The following is a 21,642-nucleotide window of genomic DNA, read 5'->3' as shown; positions in this document are numbered from 1 at the left end:
AAAGGCAGACGCTCAGCCACTGAGCCACCCAGGTGTCCTGATCCCTTTTTTAAATACATATTTTATTGCTAGGGATTAGTACAGAAATATCTCGTATGTTTCATTTTTAACTCTGGTTGTGGTACTTGCCATATATGAGTTTTAAATCTAATATAGCCAGATCTATCAATCCTTTTGTATGTGTTTTGTGCTTTTTTATTTGTACCTTGTTTAAGAACTTTTGCCTACTCTTAAAATATGAACACATTCTGTTTATTTTTTTTAACAGAAGTTTTTAAAATTTGGCTTCCCATAACTAGGTATTTGAAGTTTATTTTTGTATGTGGTGTGAGACTTGAATATGTTTTTAATTCTTCTAGGCGAGCAACAGTTGTCCTACCAAATTCCTTGACCATTTGTAAAATCACCTCCATCCTATAATAAGTGCCCAAATACAAATGCTCATAATCATTTGTAATCCTGAATATAAATAGAGACTTCCCACCTGAAATTTCTTTGTTTCTAAGCCTTTTAATTAAACAAATACCCTGAGTAAATCATCTTGTCTCTAATCCTAATTGTACCAGAGTCACCTGAATGGATGTCTGTATGATATAGTTAAAATGTTTAATAGCATTTTAAAGAGCATCCAGTATGTGCTCTTTAAAAGCTTTAAATTCAGAATATAGGCATACTTTCAGAAATGTCAAATCAAGTAATAAAATAAATCTTTCCAAAATAAAAATGTATTCCTATTAACCTAAACTGCTTATTTTAAAATAAAAGAATAATTTGACAATTTAAAATTACCATTCATACTTGTACTATTTGCTACCTAATAATACCTTGTATCCACTTAGTACTGACTACCATCTCACAGATTCTTTTTTTTTTTTTTTTTTTAAATATTTATTTATGATAGTCACAGAGAGAGAGAGAGAGAGAGGCAGAGACATAGGCAGAGGGAGAAGCAGGCTCCATGCACTTGGAGCCCGATGTGGGATTCGATCCCGGGTCTCCAGGATCGCCCCCTGGGCCAAAGGCAGGCGCCAAACTGCTGCGCCACCCAGGGATCCCCCATCTCACAGATTCTTGACCATTCTGAGCCTGTTTTCTGTTAACAAAATGGGGACATATTGATGCCTCTGTCCTAGAGATGTGGCGAAGAGGAAATTAATACTCATACAGTGCTTAGACTTGTGTCTGGCACATGGCACATGCTTTTATTAATTTTATTATTCTTATTATGTTTTTATAAAGTCACTAAAATCCTCATTACTTTTTTAGAGAGAGACCACGGTGGGAGGGGGCAGGAGAGGAAGAAGAGACTCTTAAGCAGATTCCACGCTGAGCATGGAGCTTGATCACATGACCCTGAGATCATGACCTGAGCAGAAACCAAGAGTCCGACACTTAACCACCTGTGTTACCCAGGCACCCCAAAATCCTCATTACCTTATAAATATCCTTTTTGTTTTTCATTCAGACTTATGTTCATACTTGCTGTTTCCCTAAATTTATGGATTTTATAAAACAGTTTAAAAAATTTTACCGAAGAAGGACTCATGACAGAGGTTTTTTGTTTCTTTCTTTTTCTTCCCAAAAATCAGGTAACCTCTGGATACAAAGCAAAAACAATTGTTACTGCACTGCCTGGATCTTTTCTGGATCCTTTGTTATCACCATCCCTCATGGAAGACTATGAACTGAGACAGTTAGTCTTGGAAGTAATGCATAATCTCATGGATCGCCATGACAATAGGGCAAAACTTCGAGGGATCAGGTATTGGGCCATTTTGAAATAGGCTTAATGATAATGTTTTTTAAATTCCCACATTAATGTATTCAAGTATTATGATTTTTTTAAATTTCAGATTTGGGTTTTTTTTTAAAGATTTTATTTATTTATTCATGAGAGACACACAGAGAGAAGCAGAGACATAGGCAGAGGAAGAAGCAGGCTCCTCAAGGGGAGCCTGATGTAGTACTCGATCCCAGAGTCCATGGCCTGAGCTGGAGGAGGCAGATGCTCAACCACTGAGCCACCCAGGCATCCCTCAGATTTTTAAGTTTTATTCAAAGTTTCATTTAATTGGTACTGAGACAATTTAATTATTATATTTTAAGATAGCAAATGTTCGAAGGTCTTTTAATGTACTTTCAGAGATCTCATCTAGTAGTCACTAGTTACATGAATTTTATTTTGGTTTTGCTTTAAACTTAGGAATGACAAGGAGTCAAGATGAATTTATGAAATTCCCCTTAATTGAGCCTGGTAATTCAATAGTATCATTACATATAGGATTACTTCAAATGCTTATTGAAATGTGTTAAATATAAATAGTTCAAATTCCTAAGTATAATTATAATTTGCCTAAGAAGACATGATATGTACTAAATGTATTGTTCATTAAAAATTATATATTGTCTCTAGAATAATACCAGATGTAGCTGACCTAAAGATAAAAAGAGAAAAAATTTGTAGACAAGACACAAGTTTCATGAAAAAGGTAAGATTATTTTCTTAAAAATAATGCATGATAGAAGTTATAGCTGTTTGAATTGTTAGTTTTATATTGATCTGTGACCTTAAAAAGAAGCCATTGGATTCTGGAGTTGGAAATCTCAAGCTACCATCTTTAGCTTTCCATATTACCATAACATTCTTGATGGTGTCTCTTCCAGCCTGTGTTTAAGCATTGGTGGATGCTGCAATAGTTCTAAATTCTTGCTTTGAGTAAAATGTTTCCCTGTAATTTCTGTCTGTACTCTTCTCCACCCTAGGCACACACACTGATTCCACTTTTAATGGCTTCATGTTTTTGAAAATACTTATCACCAGTGAATAAATAAATATAATGAGTGTTTTATGTTTTTTACAGTGTATTTGGCATTGCTCTGTGCATTATTTGGGATATAAAGATCAGATAGGCAGATCTCTGCCCTTAAAAGTAATATGTACCTAGATTTCCATTATGGTCAGTTGAATTTGATATGTCTGTTGGCAAGTAGCTGAATTTAGAAAATCACAACACCTAAAGTTATTTAGCATATTGTATAATCTTTCTGCATATTCTTCATTCAAAGCTTAAGCACTTAGTATTTGCCAGATTCTTTTTTTTTTTTTTTTTTAAGATTTTATTTATTTGTGAGAGACACAGAGAGAGAGAGAGGCAGAGACGTAGGCAGAGGGAGAAGCAGGATCCTCATACGGACCCTGATGTGGGACTCAATCCCCAAACTGGGATCACGCCCTGAGCCAAAGGCAGACGCTCAACCATTGAGCCACCAAGGTGTCCCTATTTGAAAGATTCCGAGCTCAACTTTGAGATGCACAGCAGTATCTATGACACACTTGCCAACTGGCCTCATGATAATCCCAGTCTTGGTAGATAAGTGAGCCTGGGTCTTTAGAAGTGTAGGGAACAACAAGCAGAGAGCCCCATAGGAAGATAGGTGCAGATATCTATAATCCATGTTCTTTGGCTCATTTCTAAACCATGCTTTGTCCCTGTCAGTATCTTTTATTTTGCTCTATTACTATTGATTTCTGTGTTTCAAGTTAATGTCCCCACAGTTTAGGAAATTTATTTGAAAATTGAATTATAAAATAACAGTTACTGAATTAATATAAGTAAAATAATTCTTTAAAGTTGGCTATATTGTGTATGAAAACAGTAGCTAATAAATAGGGCCAGAGGCATTAGCTCTTTCCAACTTTTGCTTTTTCAATATTTCCTTATTTATCCAGTTAATGAAAGAAGTTGTTTCTCATAATGGAAGAACTTTTAATCATGAGTAATAGAATGGATTTTGAAAACTCACTAACATTTAGGCTTTGACTTTATATAATGACATTAAGGAGAATTTGGGGACTATATTCATTTTATTTTATCTGGTATGACAGTGATAGAAATAATCCTTCTTTTTCCTTAATTTGCTAGCCAACTAATTTTGAAAGGTTCCAGTTGAACCAAAAGATTAGACTTGAATTTTTGAAGTTGTTCCCTGAATTAGTTATCCTTCGATTTTATAATTTAAAATAACTGGTTAAGCATTTGTTACTGTTGGTATATAACACTTCTTTTTAGTATATTTTTCTTTTGGTGCAATCTGTTCATTTTTTTAAATCAAATTTTATTTTTACTGTTGGACACCCTTTTTCATTTACCTTCCAATTTATCCTGTCAGTCAAAATGCTGTTTGGTTTTCTTAGGCAACTTTAACTGACACCTTATGGAAATTTCAACAAAGACCTAAAGAAAAAAAAAAATTGGAGTTCTGTAGACGGGGGATGATGGACTGCCCTTTGTAGTCAGGGGATGATGGACTACCCAGCCTAAAACCACTCCATCAGAATGTTTTAGGGACATCTTAGGCATTGGGTCTGTGTTTGAAAAACTGGCCTGGGGTAGGAAGCCCTTACAGTTTACACTGGGAGGTAAACTGTACCTTTACCTCTTACTTCCTAATGAGCTGTACTTCTAGGTACAAGGAAAAGCTGTTGCCACTCAGTATCTGGTGTCAGGGCTACTCTCTGAAAGTTGTGATCCTAACAGAATTCACCATGTGAAAGGGTTCTTGTTAACCAGCTGAAAGAGCAATTCAGGGAATTACTTTGCAAAAAAAGTACCAGTTGTTATGAAATACAAAGTGTATGGGCATTAATTAATTATTCTGAAGTGAACCAACAGTGTAGGCCCCCACATGCCCGGCCTGTCCACTGCTCCATGTCTTTCACAGCAGGTAGTAAACCCTGTTCTTTTATGAAAATAGACTCCTTGCTTTGTTTTCTTTACAGTTTGCCACCTAAGTGTCCATCTATAGATTCCTAAACAATACAGTGTAGCTTTGTTAGTTTTTTTGCATTTTGTGTGAAAGGAACCATATGATGCATATTCTTTTATGTTTTCTTTCATTTAGCTCTATTTTAGTAAAATTCATTCATCTGTGTAGCTGTATAGTATTGCATAACACGAATATACCACAAGTTATCTGTTTTCCTTTTGAGGACATTTGAATTGTTTCTGGTTTGGGGTTGTTACAGAAAGGGCTGCTATGAATGTTCTTGTCCATGTAGTATACCACATGTAACTCTTGTTTCTCTAAGGCCTATAGAAGAGGCTTTGTTGAGTAATAGGTTCTTCAGATTTTTTTTTTTTAAGATTTTATTTATCCACTCATGAGAGACACAGAAAGAGAGGCAGAGACACAGAGGGAGGAGAAGCAGGCACTATGCAAGGACCCCAATGTGGCACTTGATCCCGTGAATCTGGGATCAGGCCCTGAGCCAAAGGCAGACACCCAGCCGCTAAGCCATCCAAGTGTCCCAGGTTCTTCAGATTTATTGGACAATGTCAAACCACCTTGTGAAGTCATCACACTGATTTACACTATTAATGTAGTACATAAGGTTAGATTTTAATGTTATCTAATAACTAGGTATTCGGTAATGCTATCTAATATGATGGGTAGGTAACAGGTACAAAATCTACTTGAATTAAAGGAACCTAACATCTAAACTCTCCTATGTGCAAGCTTTAATGTTATTGTTATTTCGGAATCCCAGGATTCAAGAATAGGGTTGGAGAGGGCCCAATACATAGACCATTGTTACAGACCCAAGTATTAGAACTATTTGAAAGAAGCAGACCCTGGATTCAGAAGACTGTTGGTCTTGTTTAGTTCGCTTTCTTTAAAGTGAACATCAGATGAACCTGCTGAGAAACGGGCTGGAGTGTTAAGCTAAAGTCCCTCCACTTATGAGTGAATAGGCTGCATATTAGAATCACCTAGGGATATTTGTGCTTTAAAAATACCTGGGCTTCACTGCTAACCAGCTAAATCATATTGGGGACAGTGGCAAGGGTAGAAGCATGGTGGTCATTCCAATTTCTCAGTGATTGTAGCTTACAATTAGTGTTGAGAACCAATGCAGCAAGTTGAGTTAATTACCACATAGTAATCAACCACAGAAAGTCATAGTGACTTTAAGTGGGGAGCACACTCTTATTTCTGTTAGCTCTCATTTAGCAGTTGGACCTACCTAGGAATGCTTTAAGATAGGAAAAACTTTTCTGTTCTGTATTAGCATATTTAGATTAGTTTGGTTTAGGGGGAAACCTTTTGCAGTCCCTGGAATGTTTCTGTAACCTCTCCCTTGTATAAGGCTTTAGGCTTATACACTAATACACTAATAAGTGTATTCACTTACACACTCCACACCAAAGTGTAGCAGAACCTGCAGATGCTCTTCCTTGGACAGCTCCTAACCCACCTCACAGGAGATTGCCTCCAAAGGCAAGAAAGCATAAGTACTTTTCTCCTTAGCCAAATTTATTATTTTTTTAATCATTGCCTAGGCTCTATTGCAGAAGTATTTCCCATAACTCTAGCAGCCCTTTCAGCCTTTTCCCGAATCAGTCTATAATTTGCTTTTATCTTTTCAAATTAGGACTAAAAGCATTTCATTGTTTACACTGGAACTCTTTCTTAGTTGCTATTTTAATTTCTGGTTCATGCTTCAACTCTTATCTTAGTTTATAGTTGTATTTAGCATATTTGTTGATGTTGATAATTGTAATACAATTTGACCATCTGATTAATTAGCTTAAGTTTCTCTTCCATGTTAAGTCCTGTAATAACTACTTTGTTATGTGCCTATGAAATCTATACTACTTTTAAGCGAAATCATCTTTTTCCTCTGTCACTTCCCTTTTCAGAATGGGCAGCAGCTCTATCGGCACATATATTTGGGCTGTAAAGAGGAGGACAATGTTCAGAAAAACTATGAGCTACTTTATACTTCTCTTGCTCTTATAACTATTGAATTGGCCAATGAAGAAGTGGTTATTGATCTCATTCGATTGGCCATTGCTTTACAGGTATGCTTTCATACTCTTACAATGAAGAAAAAAAATTTTTTTTCTATGAACAAGACACCGTCTTTAAAGTGGTGTTGCCTAAATCCAAGGACATGAATTTTAAAAGGAGGTGTCTAGTTTTAAATTGAAAATTCTCCAGGTTGTGCTCATATGCATTCTTTTAACAAATATTGAATGAACATCAGCTGTGTGCCAGATTTGCTCAGAGCCTTGGCAATACTGTGAAGAGGAGGCATCATGGCCCCTCTGCCCATACTCTCAGTCTAGTGGGGAAGAAGTCATTACACAGGCATTACTTATGTAGCTGTCTCACTGGAGTGTGTAAAGGACAGCGTGCAATAGGAATATGTGTCGAATATATATTTTAATGTCAGATATATGTGTGTATTTGTGTATCCCCCCCTCCACCCCCCGGAAGACTCCTAAGAAAGCAATTTGAGAGATTGAACTCTCCTGTAAATGGGCATTTATTCTCCTTCCAGAATTCTCCAAAAAAATAACTTCTTAAAAGGTAACATTTTTATAGCACTCCAAACAACCTGCATTTTTTCTGTATAACTATAGATAAAACACTAATGGAGCATAAGACCTTGATCTGTTAGCTGCATTTGTTTTTTATTAAAGGATAGTGCAATTATCAATGAGGATAATTTGCCCATGTTCCATCGCTGTGGGATCATGGCACTGGTTGCGGCGTACCTCAACTTTGTGAGTCAGATGATAGCTGTCCCTGCATTTTGCCAGCATGTTAGCAAGGTAAGATGTTTGGAAAGGTCCTTCATCTTGATTTTTATATAAAAATGGCTGATTTTCTTCCACTGCTGATTATTGTTAATTTTAATGATTGTATATCAAATTATAAAGGTAATGCTATAAAAGTATGCATCACCTTTTTCAGTAGTGGCTTAATTGAAACTAAAACTACAGCTAGAGTTTATATTTTCTTTGAGGCCTGCTGCTTTATTAGAATTTTTTTTAGATAGTGGTCAAGTAGAATGCGTAGTTTTCTTCTAGAATGTCATGTACATTCTTATGTAATTGTTTTCCCTTTAAGCCATTATGAATCTTAGTATCTATATCATTTTTAGTTATATTGTTTTATACCATTTTAGTCACTGTTTTAAACCAGTCTACTCAAGCCAAATCTCAAAGGTTGAATTATTGAAGAAAGCGTTTTATTAGAAATTTGTCTCGTGCAGTTTTTCAGCAGTAACTCATGAAATGGCTACTTGCACAATTTAATATGCATTTCAGAGTTCCTAATTTATGTGACAGAGAAAGTCCACTTGATCTTTGTTGTTTAAGGATACTAGTCAAGGAGAGCCTCATTTTTCTGAAATTGGAAGCACATCTCCCAGTCCATGGTAAAATGGAGGCTTTAGTGCATTCTAAGAAAGAAAACTCATTTGTTCATTTGACAGCTGCCCTTGGAGATACACATATTACAGAAGCAGAGTGCCCCCTCTGGTTGCTCACAGTGAGTTGGAGTCCACCTCAGAAGTGCCTTGAGATCTCACACATGCACTGCAGAAGGTGGCTCCAGAGGGTAAGGGTATCAATGGCCTTTGACTCTGCCAAGGACTTTGCAGCATAATGGCACTCAAGAAAATTACATGTTCTTTATCCTTTGGTAGTAGGTTCAATCAAATATAACACATCGTTGTTTTTTACTATATGTACTATTTAATTGTCACAATTTTGTTACCTTCTGAACTTTTAAAATAATAAATGTGTAAATAAAATGAACTCTGCATATGGGCTCTAAACATAGCTTAAATTCCAAAATAAAGTGCTGGTATTTTTTAAAATGTTTAATTTCTCCGTTTTTGGTTTTCCAAATTTTCAGAGCCAGGTCCTAAGGAATAAAGTTATTGATTTGTTTTGTTTTGTTTTTTTTGGATATGTTTCAGGTCATTGAGATTCGAACTATGGAAGCCCCTTATTTTCTACCAGAGCATATTTTCAGAGATAAGTGCATGTATGTTAATGCTTTACATTTTAAGGAAGGAACACTGACTTGAGAAACCGATCAGTGATGATTATAAAGGAGTAAACTGTTGTTAGATTATTTTCATATATTAAGTAATTCTGTCATTTAATGTATCTGACTTCTTTCTTTGCTATAAAAGTTCTTGTGTAGACTCATCCACACACAGAATTGATCTTTGATGAAAAAATTTATCTTTTTGTAGTATGGAGATATAGTTCTTAAATGTAGCATGTTCTCATATATAAATAAGCATTTCTTTAAGAGAATATAGTATCCTCTTGAAGACTTTCAATAATAGCTAGCAGTACTCAAAATTGTGGGACAGAGAATATACTAAGGAAAATCAGTATTATATCCTACATTCTCCTTTGCTCTTCAAATAAGAACATATATGTGAACAATACTTTATTCAGATCTTGGGACTGTAAAAGCAGTGTAGTATTGAGAGCATCAGCATAAGATAGTATCAGATGGATTGAGAAGAAAGTAGACCTTTATGTGATTGGGCAGGTGCTTCCTGTCACTTCACTGGCTGATATGTATCTCATTAGCAATCACTGAACTGTAGTTTGATTTTCTTCTCTCAGTTTTAATTAGCATGAAGGTTAAAGCTGAATTTAGTCCTCCTCATCATTTAATGTGTGAATGCCCACAGAATAATTAAGATTGACTTTCCCATTGGAATGTTACTGGAGAAGAAATCACAGCAGAATGCTTAACATATGGGACCCGTACCATGTGTTTTTATAGTCAGATTGGTCACCAAAAATATGCTGATTTTTCTGTTACTAATTACAGTTTTAAGATGTGTTTATATTTATATTTAAGCTTTGATCTAGCATGCTTGTATGTTAACTTATTTTTACTCAGTGATTTAAATAATACTGAATGACTTTTGTTTTGATCAACCTGACAGGCTTCCAAAATCTTTAGAGAAGCATGACAAAAACTTATACTTTTTGACCAACAAGATTGCAGAATCACTAGGTGGAAGCGGCTATAGTGTTGAGAGATTGTCAGTACCATACGTACCACAAGTAACAGGTAAGAGGAAGGTAATTGGAACTCTAACTCTGGTGATTATATTTTGGGAATTTTCCCATTAACCCAGTTAGCAATGAAGATTCATTGTTTATGCTTACTTGACCACAGTTTATCAATTGCTTAAGAGCTTTTTCACTTTAAAATTTTGCTCTGAAAAACCTTTAGTAAATCACTTTAAATACATACGATTTTATCAAGAACAACTTGAGTCCTTCCTTAAGTGATAGTTTTATACTTAATATATTATTGTACTTCAAACAGAGAAGCCCATGGAAATCTTTCTTCATTAACCTGTATTGTGTTTGCCTTATGGAAACGTGTGTAAATTGTTTAATGATTTTGTGACTGCTGTGCTGAATGAGTCATGTAGCTCCTGTCTTGAAAGAGTACTGTGTAATCTGTAAAAGGCCTGCAGACCTTTTAAGTTAAGAATACATTCTCCTCTGTGCACCATGTATTTCCTTCCTTTCTTTTCATTGCCTCAAATAATTCTGTTGTTTTTAAGGCAAAACTGCATGGTGTCTTGCATTCATTGTTAACAACTAAAATCGGAGTATCTCTTTCCTGTGTCTTCATTGTCATATGATGGTCAAGTATTAGTATTATAAGTATTAAATTTGGTAGAAAACCTAGTTCTTGCTTTGGGGACCTCTCTGTTCTATATGGGAACTGTTTGAGTTAGGTAGTTTTCTGGATTAGTCACTAAAAATAGCACAACCTTTGTAAATAGCTTTTTTTATAACGTGTATCTAAAACATACATGTTTATTACAATGATAGTTGATGATCCCCTGAGATGTTAATGGATGCTTTTGTATTTTATTTGACATTCTATTATATGAAAGATTCTATGCCTCATGAGTTCCTTGGGGATTTAAAGTGCTAAGAACAAAACAGTAGTACAGTTTTGTAATTTAAAACTTATTTAAAAAAAAAAAAGACCTTAAAAATATTTCATTCTTATAATTTGGATTTAGCTCTCTTTCCTTCAGGCAAAAAGCCTCATAAACCCAGGCACAAGCACAAAGGTAAATAAATCCAAGTGTCAGTTTGACATGCCCTTCCCTCACCTGTCCTCTAGGAAAATAGCTTAATAAAATTTGCCTTTTAGAAATGGAGCCAGTAGCCCATATATTTTATGTAGTTATAAGTTCAGTGATTAGTTCACTTTACCTTCCCAGTAGCCATAGTGTATTTTCACCCTTGTTTCCTTTTACCCTGTTCCTTTAACTCTTTAACAGATTGGACCCTTAACAAGTAACAATTTTTAATGAAAATTATGGTACTTTTTATTTTTGTAACAGATGGTGGGCTCTCCCTACCTTGTAGTTGTATTCCCATTCTTAATGCCTCTTTATCATTGACTGGAAGAATTCTGAATATTTCAGTATATATTTAATTATATAACTGCGTAGAAATCTCTCACTATGAGTAAGACGTTTTTCTTTTTAAAGGTTTTATTTATTCGTGAGAGACTAGAGAGAGAGAGAAGCAGACACATAGGCAGAGGGAGAAGCAGACTCCCTGTAGGTAGCCTGATGTGGGACCTGATCCCCAAACCCCAGGGTCACGCCTTGAGCCAAAAGCAGGTGCTCAACCACTGAGCCACTCAGGCATCCCTGAATAAGATTTTTCTTTTTCTTTTACTTTTTCTTTTTCTTTTTCTTTTTCTTTTTCTTTTTCTTTTTCTTTTTCTTTTTCTTTTCCTTTTCCTTTTCCTTTTCCTTTTCCTTTTCCTTTTTCTTTTCTTTTTCTTTTTCTTTTTCTTTTTTTTTTTCTTGATTTTTCTGATTTATAAAAACTTCAGTAGTTTACAAACTGTGGCATATCCATCCTGCTTTAATGCAGAAAGAGTCCAAGGGGGGGCAGCCTAGGTGGCTCAGTGGTATAGCGCCACCTTTGGCCCGGGTGTGATCCCGGCGACTCGGATCGAGTCCCGCATAGGGCTCCCTGCATGGAGCCTGCTTCTCCCTCTGCCTGTGTCTCTGCCTCTCTCTCTCTCTCTCTCTCTCTGTCTCTCATGAATAAATAAAATCTTTAAAAAAAAATAAAGAGTCCAAAGATGCAGTGATGCTTTATAGTATAATCAATTGGTTATTAAAATTTCCTTTTGCTGTGTAACCATCAGATAGTCATTCAAAAAAATACGGGATTTAAGGATATATCAAAAGAAAAAGCAAAACAGATTTGGTTTGTTGTATATCATGCATATACTTGTCATTATTAAAATATTAGCAGCCATTTAGTATGCATTAACTCTGTGCCAGTCACTGAGATAAGTACTTACATTAATTTTCTTATTTAATCCTTAAAATAGTTTGGTGAAGAAGGTAGCATTATCTTTGTTTGCAAATGAGAATAATGAAGTGGAAATTAAATAATTTGAATAGGTAACACTGCTCTTTTATTTACATAAAGATTGTTCAGTCATCCCTACTGATAATATTTTTTTTTCGTGTATTCCACAAACCTTGACTGAGTGCCTATACTATATGCCAAACATTGTTATGGTTTTTCAGGGTGGAAAGATGTTAAGGATTAAAATCTGGTGGAGAAGGCAGACACATGGTTGAATATAATGGTAATTGGTTCTAAAGAAAGAAGAATGGTCTACGTAGTTTATTGAACTGTTGGTGATTGACATATAATAAGTGGTCCATAAATGTTAGGTGGCTGTAGCATTTTTCTTTTATCCCAAATCAACCCAGAACTTGAGTGAGTAGTGTATGTCTAGGCATGTGCTAAATACTCCTCCATGAAGGGGTACAGTAATAACCCTCAGCTAGGTCAGTCAGAGGTGCCAGTGGCTGTAGTAAACTTGTATAATGAAGTATTTATGAGTATTTACAGTTCCAGCTTCTATACAGACAGAAATAAGAATGAACAGGATAGGTAGAGGTCTCTACTATCACAGAACTGATAGCCTTTCTCAGCTGGGTTCCTCATTGAGACCACAGAACACAGAAGATTATTTGAGTGACTATTTTCTCAGTTCCCCCAAGATGGCATTTTACCAGTTTTATTCCAGATATTAGGAAAGAAGCAAACCCATTATACAGTTTTTCTCGAACAGGATAAATAACTGGACAGTTAAAGCATACCTTCAGGGCTATAATCAGAGAAGTTCCCAGGAGGCAGCTATGACGGTATTTGGTCTAGGTTTGGTAAGCCAGAGATGTCTTTCAAAGGGAACAATTCTGAGGCTGAGCCTGAAGCAGGCATTAGGCAAGTGTTTCCTGCAGAAGTGACATCATGTGTGAAAGAATGGACGTAGGCAAGAACATTATTCTTCAGGGAATTAGTAGGAAATTAGTCTGCTTGTACTGAACTGGAAAGGTAGGGTTGGGGATTATAAAAGCAGGTTGAATAGTTTGCACTATTGTGCAAGCAGTTGGGAGTCATGGAGTGATTTTAAACAGGGTTAGGCATTGTACAAGTATTACTCTGGTGGTAGTTTAGCAGAGTGCAGACAGGTCACGCATTTAGAATGCTCTTCAGTAATCTCCAGGAAAGATGACCCTGGCCTGCACCAAGTGAGAATACAGAGAAGTGGGTAGATTCTAGAAACACAAGAAAGAATTTACAAGCAGTTGATTGGTCTGAGGGGATCATGAGAAAATCAAAGATTTGTCTGGGTTTCTGTTGTGGCTCTTTGGAATGATGGCTTACCACTATGGGTGAAGGCAGAGAGTATTTTCTGCTTCATTTGCTTTATTATTTGGAGAGTTGGGTGCTATGACTCGGTTTAAGTGAAGAAAAAGATACACATTTCAGATGTAACTGTCAAATGTTTTAGATCTTGGATGATAGAAGAAGGATGGAGTTTTATTAACAAAAATGAATAGGAAAAAGTGGCTAGTTTAGGGGATCTGTCTCTTGTTGAGTATCTTTGACTAGTGAGCAACCAAATAGGGGGCCCTGTAGGCAGTTAAGAGCCAGGGATGGGTTTTGTGCGGGAGTTGGGAGGTTACAATGAGAATTATGAAATTAGCAGTATAGGGGATATTTACAGAAGCATGCAGAAAGGATGATTTCTCAGAGTGGAGAGAAGAGAGAATAGACTGGCATGGCTCTACCTTAGCTATGTGGCTTGTCGACTACTCTGATCTGTGAAGCAGGGACTGTAGCTAAGCCTTTTGGCTTAAATTGGATAGATACATGAAAATACCTTTATATTTTTTATTTGTATTTTTTAAAGTACTTTTGAAAAAATATTGCATATAAAAAAGAGTAATTTTTTCATCTTTCAGTTGGCATTCTGAATCCTGAATTTAATCTATAGGTTAAAATAGGACAAATTAATACAAGAATACGTCTACTTTACCAAAACCTCCATTATTTACTAACCAGTATCTTCCTATAAAAGTATTTTCATATATATATATTCATCTCTCCTGGTAAAGGTTTTGTTTTAAACTTTGTTTTAAGAAAAAGCAATTGTCTTATATTACATTGACTTTTTATTCCATGATGACAATAATTTTGGGGTTTTTTTTTCTGTAAATATTCATGAGCTCTAGATAGAATTTTTAGTTTTTCTACAGAACCAAAAAATTATATCTGAGTAGTGTTAGCATTAAATCATGGCATTTTGAATTTTGTGTAGATAAATTACTTGTGAAATTTCATTTTACCCTAGTTAGATTTTTAATTGAATCTGAGTGGTTTAGCAGCCCTAATTGCATTTCTGATTTATTAAATACAGTGAGGTCAGTTCCTGTATCTCATTTTTTTATGTAGCCATGGAAAATTCTGTTAAGAACAATTTAATGTAGTTCTGCGCCATACTTGTATTCACACAGTTTCCTCTGTTCCTTAGCAGTGCACTTACGTACATCAAGTGTAGATACACCAAGTGGCAGCAGAATATCACTGAAGGAAGTTAGGCATAGCTCTTTCTAAGAATTGCTTCAAAACTACAAGTTCTAGTTTGAAACAACGAGAAGAGGAGATGGTCACCGGTGTGAATAGCAGATACAGGAAGTGGAGCAGGAGGAGGGATGGGAAAGGGGTGAAGTCACAGCAAGCAGAGTCTGGGATTTACCCCAGCCAGTCTTGACAGGAAACAGGAGTCTCCCCAGAGGGTGTAAATATCAGACACTGAGATGATGACAGGGCAACTCTCAAGAGCCAGCAGGATGGTGTAGTCCATGGAGGCTATGGTGAGGCTGCATTTCAGTAGGCTTGGAAAAACAGGTCAAGAACAGACAACGCAGCCCATGGGGACCAGGGTCATTATCTTTGTAAGCTCCATTTTAGAAACCTTACTTTCATGTAAACGTACATGATATTTGATTACAATGGTATCTGGACTTTTCTGCAGTCACCTGTAAGCAGGTGATTGTATAGGTCAAAAGAAAAAAGTTCTGAGAATATAATGTTAGAGTTTCCCATTACATTTTATTTTCTTCTCTTTAAAAAATGTTAATCTTACATATACACCCTCTGAACTGTGTTCACATTGATTTTTGCCACCCAGTGATCCTTTCCCTGCCCTCCTGCCTCTCGTCCCCTTTTATTTTTATCCTAGATTTAAAGCTGACTTTTCTATGCTACCCATCAGCCTTTGTATGTTAACCTAGAAATCCTTTTATGGGGTTCTTTGCAAGAAGCAAGCTGTTATTCCTTATTTTGAATTCCGGTGAGACCTCGACAGTTGACCAGCTGAGAGGGTAAAAGCAAGTCAGCAGTAATGACCACATACTACTTTGTAGCAGTTTCCATTGATGCCATTATGTTTGGTAATTTATATCAAAGTAAATGATCATGAGATTAAAACAAAGAATACAGTGTCCAGGTCCTAGTACTAGCCACAAGCAAGAGATAGAGTATTTTCAGTCAGAAAACCATAGCAGGACCATCTGGATACTGTGTCACAGTTGACTATGTATTCATTCATCCGTATCTCCAGCCCTCTTCCAGTAGAACCCGAGTGAATCCTGCTTGGTGATCCAAACCAGAGAGTCTGCCACTGGATTTCTACTGTATTTGCCCAATGAGGCATTCATTTACATGTCCTAGTACAAGCCCTGGCAGTAATGATGGAAGGGTGGTAGAAGAATCAGTCAACTCATAATAGATTTGTGTAGCCAAAAGAAAGAGGGATAAGTAGAAATAACTGGAGTAATATTTGAGATTTTAAGGAAGTGATGTAATGTTCATCTAGGCCTTGAAAGATATGAGAATATGTATAGTGGGAGGATGTCAGGAAGGCAGGTAATGAAGGATCTCCAGTAGGGGTTTCCGTTTGTAGAAAAACATGGGAGGCAGAGAGGCCAAAGCGTGCTCAGAGATGGGAAAAAAGCACCTTTTACTTGAACACTGGATGAATCAGGAAGCAGTTGAAGTTCTGTTGGTAAGATCTAACCGGAGACCTCAGGATGACTTTTTAATTCATGGAGAAGTAGGTACCTTGACGGAATGAGGTGATATTGTCTGTGCTGTGGTATATGAGCATTGCCAATTTTATATTTATTTCAGTGAAAAAGAAACTAAAAATATATGAAAATGAGGAGCATGTCCATGCTCCTAAATCTGTGTGGGTGCATGTGGGAGAAGTGAGTCGGTGTCTCTTGAAAGGAGGCTTTTTGGAGTAGGATCTCCCAGGCTTCTCCTTGTGTTCCTGCTTGGGGATCACTGCTGCGAGCTGACTGGACCTCCCCAACAGAAGTTTGTGATTCTGCTTTGGCGAAGGTTCATTGACTAGTAGAACTCATTCTGTTTTAGTGCATACTTCAATATAAGTGTAAACATTTCACTCAAAAAAAAAAAAAAAAAAAGGCAGTGAGGCTGTTATCAGTGTCAGGATGGATTAGGTCAGTGATTCTTATCTGAGGGTGATTTTGCCCATGCCAGGGAACATTTGTGAATCCTAGAGACATTTTTAGTTATCATCACTGTGGGGCCAGGAGAGGTAGGGGTAGCCCTACTGGCTTCTAGTGGGTAGAAGCTCAACATCCTGCATTACACAGCCAACCCCTCACCACAAGAATTATCTGGCACAGAATGTCAGTAGTGCCAAGGTTAAACCCTGGACTAAGTTAAGTCGTGATAACAAAAAATGATAGGTTCTTAGTGGTATAAAGCAGTAAAGATTTTTTGCTCAAACTAACTGCATAACTTCATAGCCTCCATATCTAGAATCCAACCTGATGGGGCAGCTGCTCTCTGCAATACTGCTTGTATTTTATTGGCCAGAACTAGTTACATAGCCCCTCTAAACCACAGGGAAGCTGGAATTGCAGTCCTACTCTCTGCTTAGAAGAGGGTGAACTACCATATTTGATCACCAGCATTAATTACTACCATGGAAGGCTCCCGTGGAGTTGAAGAGTGGTCAGTGAGAAACCTGTTTCTTCATCTGTGCTGGCCTTCTTGTAGTTCTTCATTCTTAACTCTTTCTGTAGAATAACATCACAGTATGTATAAAATAGGATTAGAATGGTGGGGTGTTGCCAGATTATGAAATGACTGTCAGACTCTGGACCTAAGCTTCCCAGCTATTGTTGGGAACATTCTTTGTATGTCTGGATATTGATTGCCTTAGCCCTCTAGGAGCTGGGTGGGGCCTGGGGCAGTCTGAGCCCACGGTGTGAGCAGCCTCTTCCATTTTTCTCTGACATATACTAAACCTAATTTCAAAACCTTGGGAAACTGCATTACTCAGTGGGCTGTATTTTAAAATTATAATTAAGACTAAAAATGATTTACTTTGAAGACATCACTATAAGAAATGTAAATGGGAGAGAGCAGTGACATGAGATAGATGCAGAATTTTAATGGTGGCACTCTTGAAAATAAATAGGACAGTGTGAAGAGATAAACATGATTTATTAGAGGTGTTAAAATTGGGTTTAGAACATGTCGAATAAAATTACTAATAGAAAGTTGGAAATATTGACCTGGAGCTCAGAAGAGAAAGTGTACTTACCTAGTTCTGGCTATGGTTGAATAAACCTCTAATCCTTTATATTGGAATACACAAAGTGGCTTCCTATTTTCCAATGAAACCATGACTATTAGATGTTCTCCTAGCACCCAGTGCTTTCCCATTGTACTTCATTATTTGTGTAGCTCTTGGCTTATTTTGGGTCTTCTCTGTTAGACTATATGCTGGTTTGAACTGTATTCAGCAGTCTGTCCCTAACACCTAACATGGTGTCTAATCACCTAATAGGTTTGTTGAACGCCAAAGGCGAAAATTGGAGTAGAAAAAAAAAAATGTATGGATAGAGATTGCAATAAATTCAATTGCCCATGAAATGCTTAAGCGCAAAATGAACCAAGGAATACCTGGTGAACTTACTGGTTAGGAAGACACACTGTTTCAGAAGAGTGGTTGAAGGCAGGATTATAACTGCTGGGGTTAAGAGTGGTAGATAGTGACGGATTAGAGCAGTTGGTGCAGACCAGACAAGTGAGCAAGTTTGCAGAAGTGGAGAGAAAGTAGATTAGCTAAAGCAAATGAAGAGCAAGTTTTCCCAGACAGGTAGTTGACTTCAGTGAAAGGTCAGGAGCCGTAGAAATAAGTGGCTGGAAAAGGGGGGTGGAGCAAGAGCTATTGACTGAAGCATCAGATCCTTTCAGTCCAGTCTGGTGCATGGTAAACACTTGCACATATGGGTTCCTGGACTAGACCCACCTTCACTTAGTGCACACCTTTCACTGTTTGGGGGAGAAATGAGAGATAATCAGGGCAGTATTTGTGAGTGTTTAGTAAAAATGAAATATATTCCATTTAGATTATGTAAGTCCTCCTTTCAGTGTTGGCCCCTTTTTTTTATTATTATTAAAATATTGGGGGAAGGGAATTTTGCTGTTCTGAATGTTCCTTTTTGCAAAGTAAAACTAATAACCTAGTTCACCCCATCAATTTTACATTTTTAATTTGCTTGATGAAATATAAAAGTCTGAGAACACAGTGCTTTATGTATTTAGAGCAAAAGAGGACAAACTTTTAATTTTCTGAAATTTTCTGAAATCTGAAATAGGTGAAGTTCATAGATGATGTCCCATATCTAACTATCCAGTAATGGGGGAAAAAACTTTTTGATTTTATTATTTTATTTATTTGTTTATTTTTAACATTTTGATTTTAGATGAAGATCGACTTTCTAGAAGAAAAAGTATTGTGGACACTGTATCCATTCAGGTGGATATTTTACCCAACAGCATTCCTTCTGATGATGTGGTAAGTTGCTGAAAGTGTATGGCAAGGCACTTTCTTGAGATAGATATTACTTTAAAAGAATTTTTTGCCCCTCTCTAGGGGCAAACAGGAACAAATATAACTCTAAATTATCCCCCAAATCAACAGTGCTATTAGTAGATATTAATCTGATTTAGCTTTTAGCTTATTTCTTACATATTTTACTGAACTCATGTTGGCTCTCAGTAAAGATACATAAACTTAACATCGTGTATTATGAGGTTGTTAGTTTTTACATTGTAATTTAGTGTAATAAAAGGAACTGTGTGAAACAACTAAGTTTTTTTTTAATCAGTAAGAAATGTTATATAAGGCCTGTTAATAAATTAGGAGGCTCTCCAAATCCTATTTTTAAAGATTTATGAAACAAATTATGAGAATAAAGGAAATTGTACAATCTCATGTGAAGGCAAATACTTTATAGAAGGCTTCAAAGCCTCATCTGGGAGGGCATATTTTTTTTTATCATCTGATAGTAACTATAATGAATTTAATGTAGGCTATACTCTATCAGTGCCCTACATACCTTTTAAGAACTGTGACTTATTTGAAATGTCAGAGATTTGATGCTCTCCTCCTGTTTGAGTAGAGCATAAAACTGTACCCTCCCGAGTTTTAGGAAGAAAAACCAGCCAGCATTGTCTAGGACTTAATTCCACATGGATCAACCAGAGAATTTTTTGATAGTCAAGTAAAAATGCTGAAATGCCAGCATGTCAAGTCAGCCTCTTCCTTGGGGATTTATCTGCTGTTTGCCCACCTAGGTATTTCATGATTTCTCATGGTACAGTATAAATAGTTAACAGATTATCCATTTAAGAAAAGGGAAAGGAATTTGCCTGAATTCATGCTGTCACAGCCCACCTCACCCCCCCACCCCCCACCCCCCGCCTAATCCCTGTGAATTAATCTTCAAGAATTATAGCTTTTTGGTGGCCAGGCTCCAGCCATCTAGTTTACATCTTTTTTTTTGCTGTTCCACTCCCTACTAAATAGAACCAGTCAGTTTCACTAAGAAATTATCAGCAGAGTGTCAAGATCATTTAAGAGGTAGTTAGTGTTCATTTTGAGGTATGGTGGGTATAGTTTCTTGCCAGTTTAAAGCTCAAGAAAAATCATCTTCCCTAAATACACCTGTTGAAAGCCATTTTAATATATATACTTTTTACTAGTCAGGAAGATATTGTGCTACCTCTGTATTTTAATGATAATGAATTTGCTCTTACTTTTGGGGGGGGGGATTAATCTAAAGCCTTAGCTTACACACTTTATCAGGAGTGCAATAAATATTATTGAGTAGTACTCCATTCTTCTTTTGGCAACCATTGTTATTTAAAATATATGTATATAGCACTTCAAGTTATTGCAAAGAAGTCAGTCTAATTTGAGAAAAATGAAGTGAAGAAAACCTTTGTATACAGACTTACTATAGAAAGATTCTCAGACATTTTGCAATTAAAAGTCCGTCCATTAATGTATTTTTTAACTCGTTAAAGACCCTGTTTTCTCTTTGCTATAAGTTCTACGTCAGATATGCTGCCTACCAAGCATTTGAACAATTAAGTACAGTTTATTATAAGATTCACTTGAGCACATTGAAGTTTCAAACTCAATTACCATTATGGAATCTGATATTGCATATTAGTAATAATAGTTCAAAAAACAGAAGACAATATAACATTACTTTCTAGGTACAACTAATTAATAGCATGGGCAGGAGAAATTCACATCAGTTAAGTGTTCACCAGTTAATGGTATAACAAAATATCAAACTGTGAATAAATATATTTGCTAACAATCAAAGAGAAAATTGTTCATTGAAGAAAACATTCCTCTTGTATTTGATTGAAATTTTATATACATAATCCCAGTTAGTCCTCAAATATCCACTGCTTTTAGAGCTTAAATTTTTTTAAAAAAAAAGTCAGATTGCTTAGATGAGATCATAGCAAACTAATATTTTCCCTAGATATACCTCAAATTGTTACTGTAGTCTGTTGAAATACTTGGTCCACTTGAGGTATGTCAGAACTGATATTTGCAATTCAAACCTTAGCCCACCATGATCACTCCATGAATTTTCTAAAAGTTGACATATATATACAGAAAGAGATGGATAGGTAGATACCTAAATTAAGACATTCAAGAAGATAAATGGCTAAAATGGATAGAAATGCCTCTGCTTCCACAGATAAGATTATCAGCTTTACTAATAGCATAAAGCACCATTGACATGATTCTTTGATCTCTGGTGCTCTCAGCATTATGGGCATGATTGATACACATAATGGATATGAGTAAAACCTGAAATCCCCACTTGATTCTTCGAATAGGTAATCGTCAATGCTTGATTATTTGGGGGAATGGATGGAGGATATACAAATTACATTTTGAGTGCATATGGAATTTTTCTTTGTACAAAAGTTAAGTCCCAGTTGGCTAAAAAGAATTGTCATTTATTCTAGGACAAATAGCAGATCTTTGTTTTATACATATGTACTACCTTCCTTTTCCCAAATACAAGTAAAGAAACTTGCA

The 21,642-nt window shown here is 36.2% G+C and overlaps 1 protein-coding gene across 3 annotated transcripts in view; it reads left to right on the top strand.

Annotated features, from left to right (window-relative positions):
- Positions 1-21,642, top strand: part of EFR3A (EFR3 homolog A) — a 105,887-nt gene that overhangs the window by 69,697 nt on the left and 14,548 nt on the right. For all 3 annotated transcript variants that reach the window (XM_041768894.1, XM_041768895.1, XM_041768896.1), the window contains 7 exons: positions 1,590-1,762; positions 2,414-2,489; positions 6,702-6,863; positions 7,488-7,619; positions 8,774-8,841; positions 9,770-9,897; positions 18,995-19,086. In XM_041768894.1, the coding sequence (XP_041624828.1) occupies positions 1,590-1,762; positions 2,414-2,489; positions 6,702-6,863; positions 7,488-7,619; positions 8,774-8,841; positions 9,770-9,897; positions 18,995-19,086 (831 nt within the window). The remainder of the gene's footprint in view (positions 1-1,589; positions 1,763-2,413; positions 2,490-6,701; positions 6,864-7,487; positions 7,620-8,773; positions 8,842-9,769; positions 9,898-18,994; positions 19,087-21,642) is intronic.

The sequence above is a fragment of the Vulpes lagopus genome, chromosome 9 (genome assembly GCF_018345385.1).
Source record: "Vulpes lagopus strain Blue_001 chromosome 9, ASM1834538v1, whole genome shotgun sequence".
Lineage (NCBI taxonomy): Eukaryota > Metazoa > Chordata > Mammalia > Carnivora > Canidae > Vulpes > Vulpes lagopus.
This window is presented reverse-complemented; position numbering and strand designations above follow the sequence as displayed.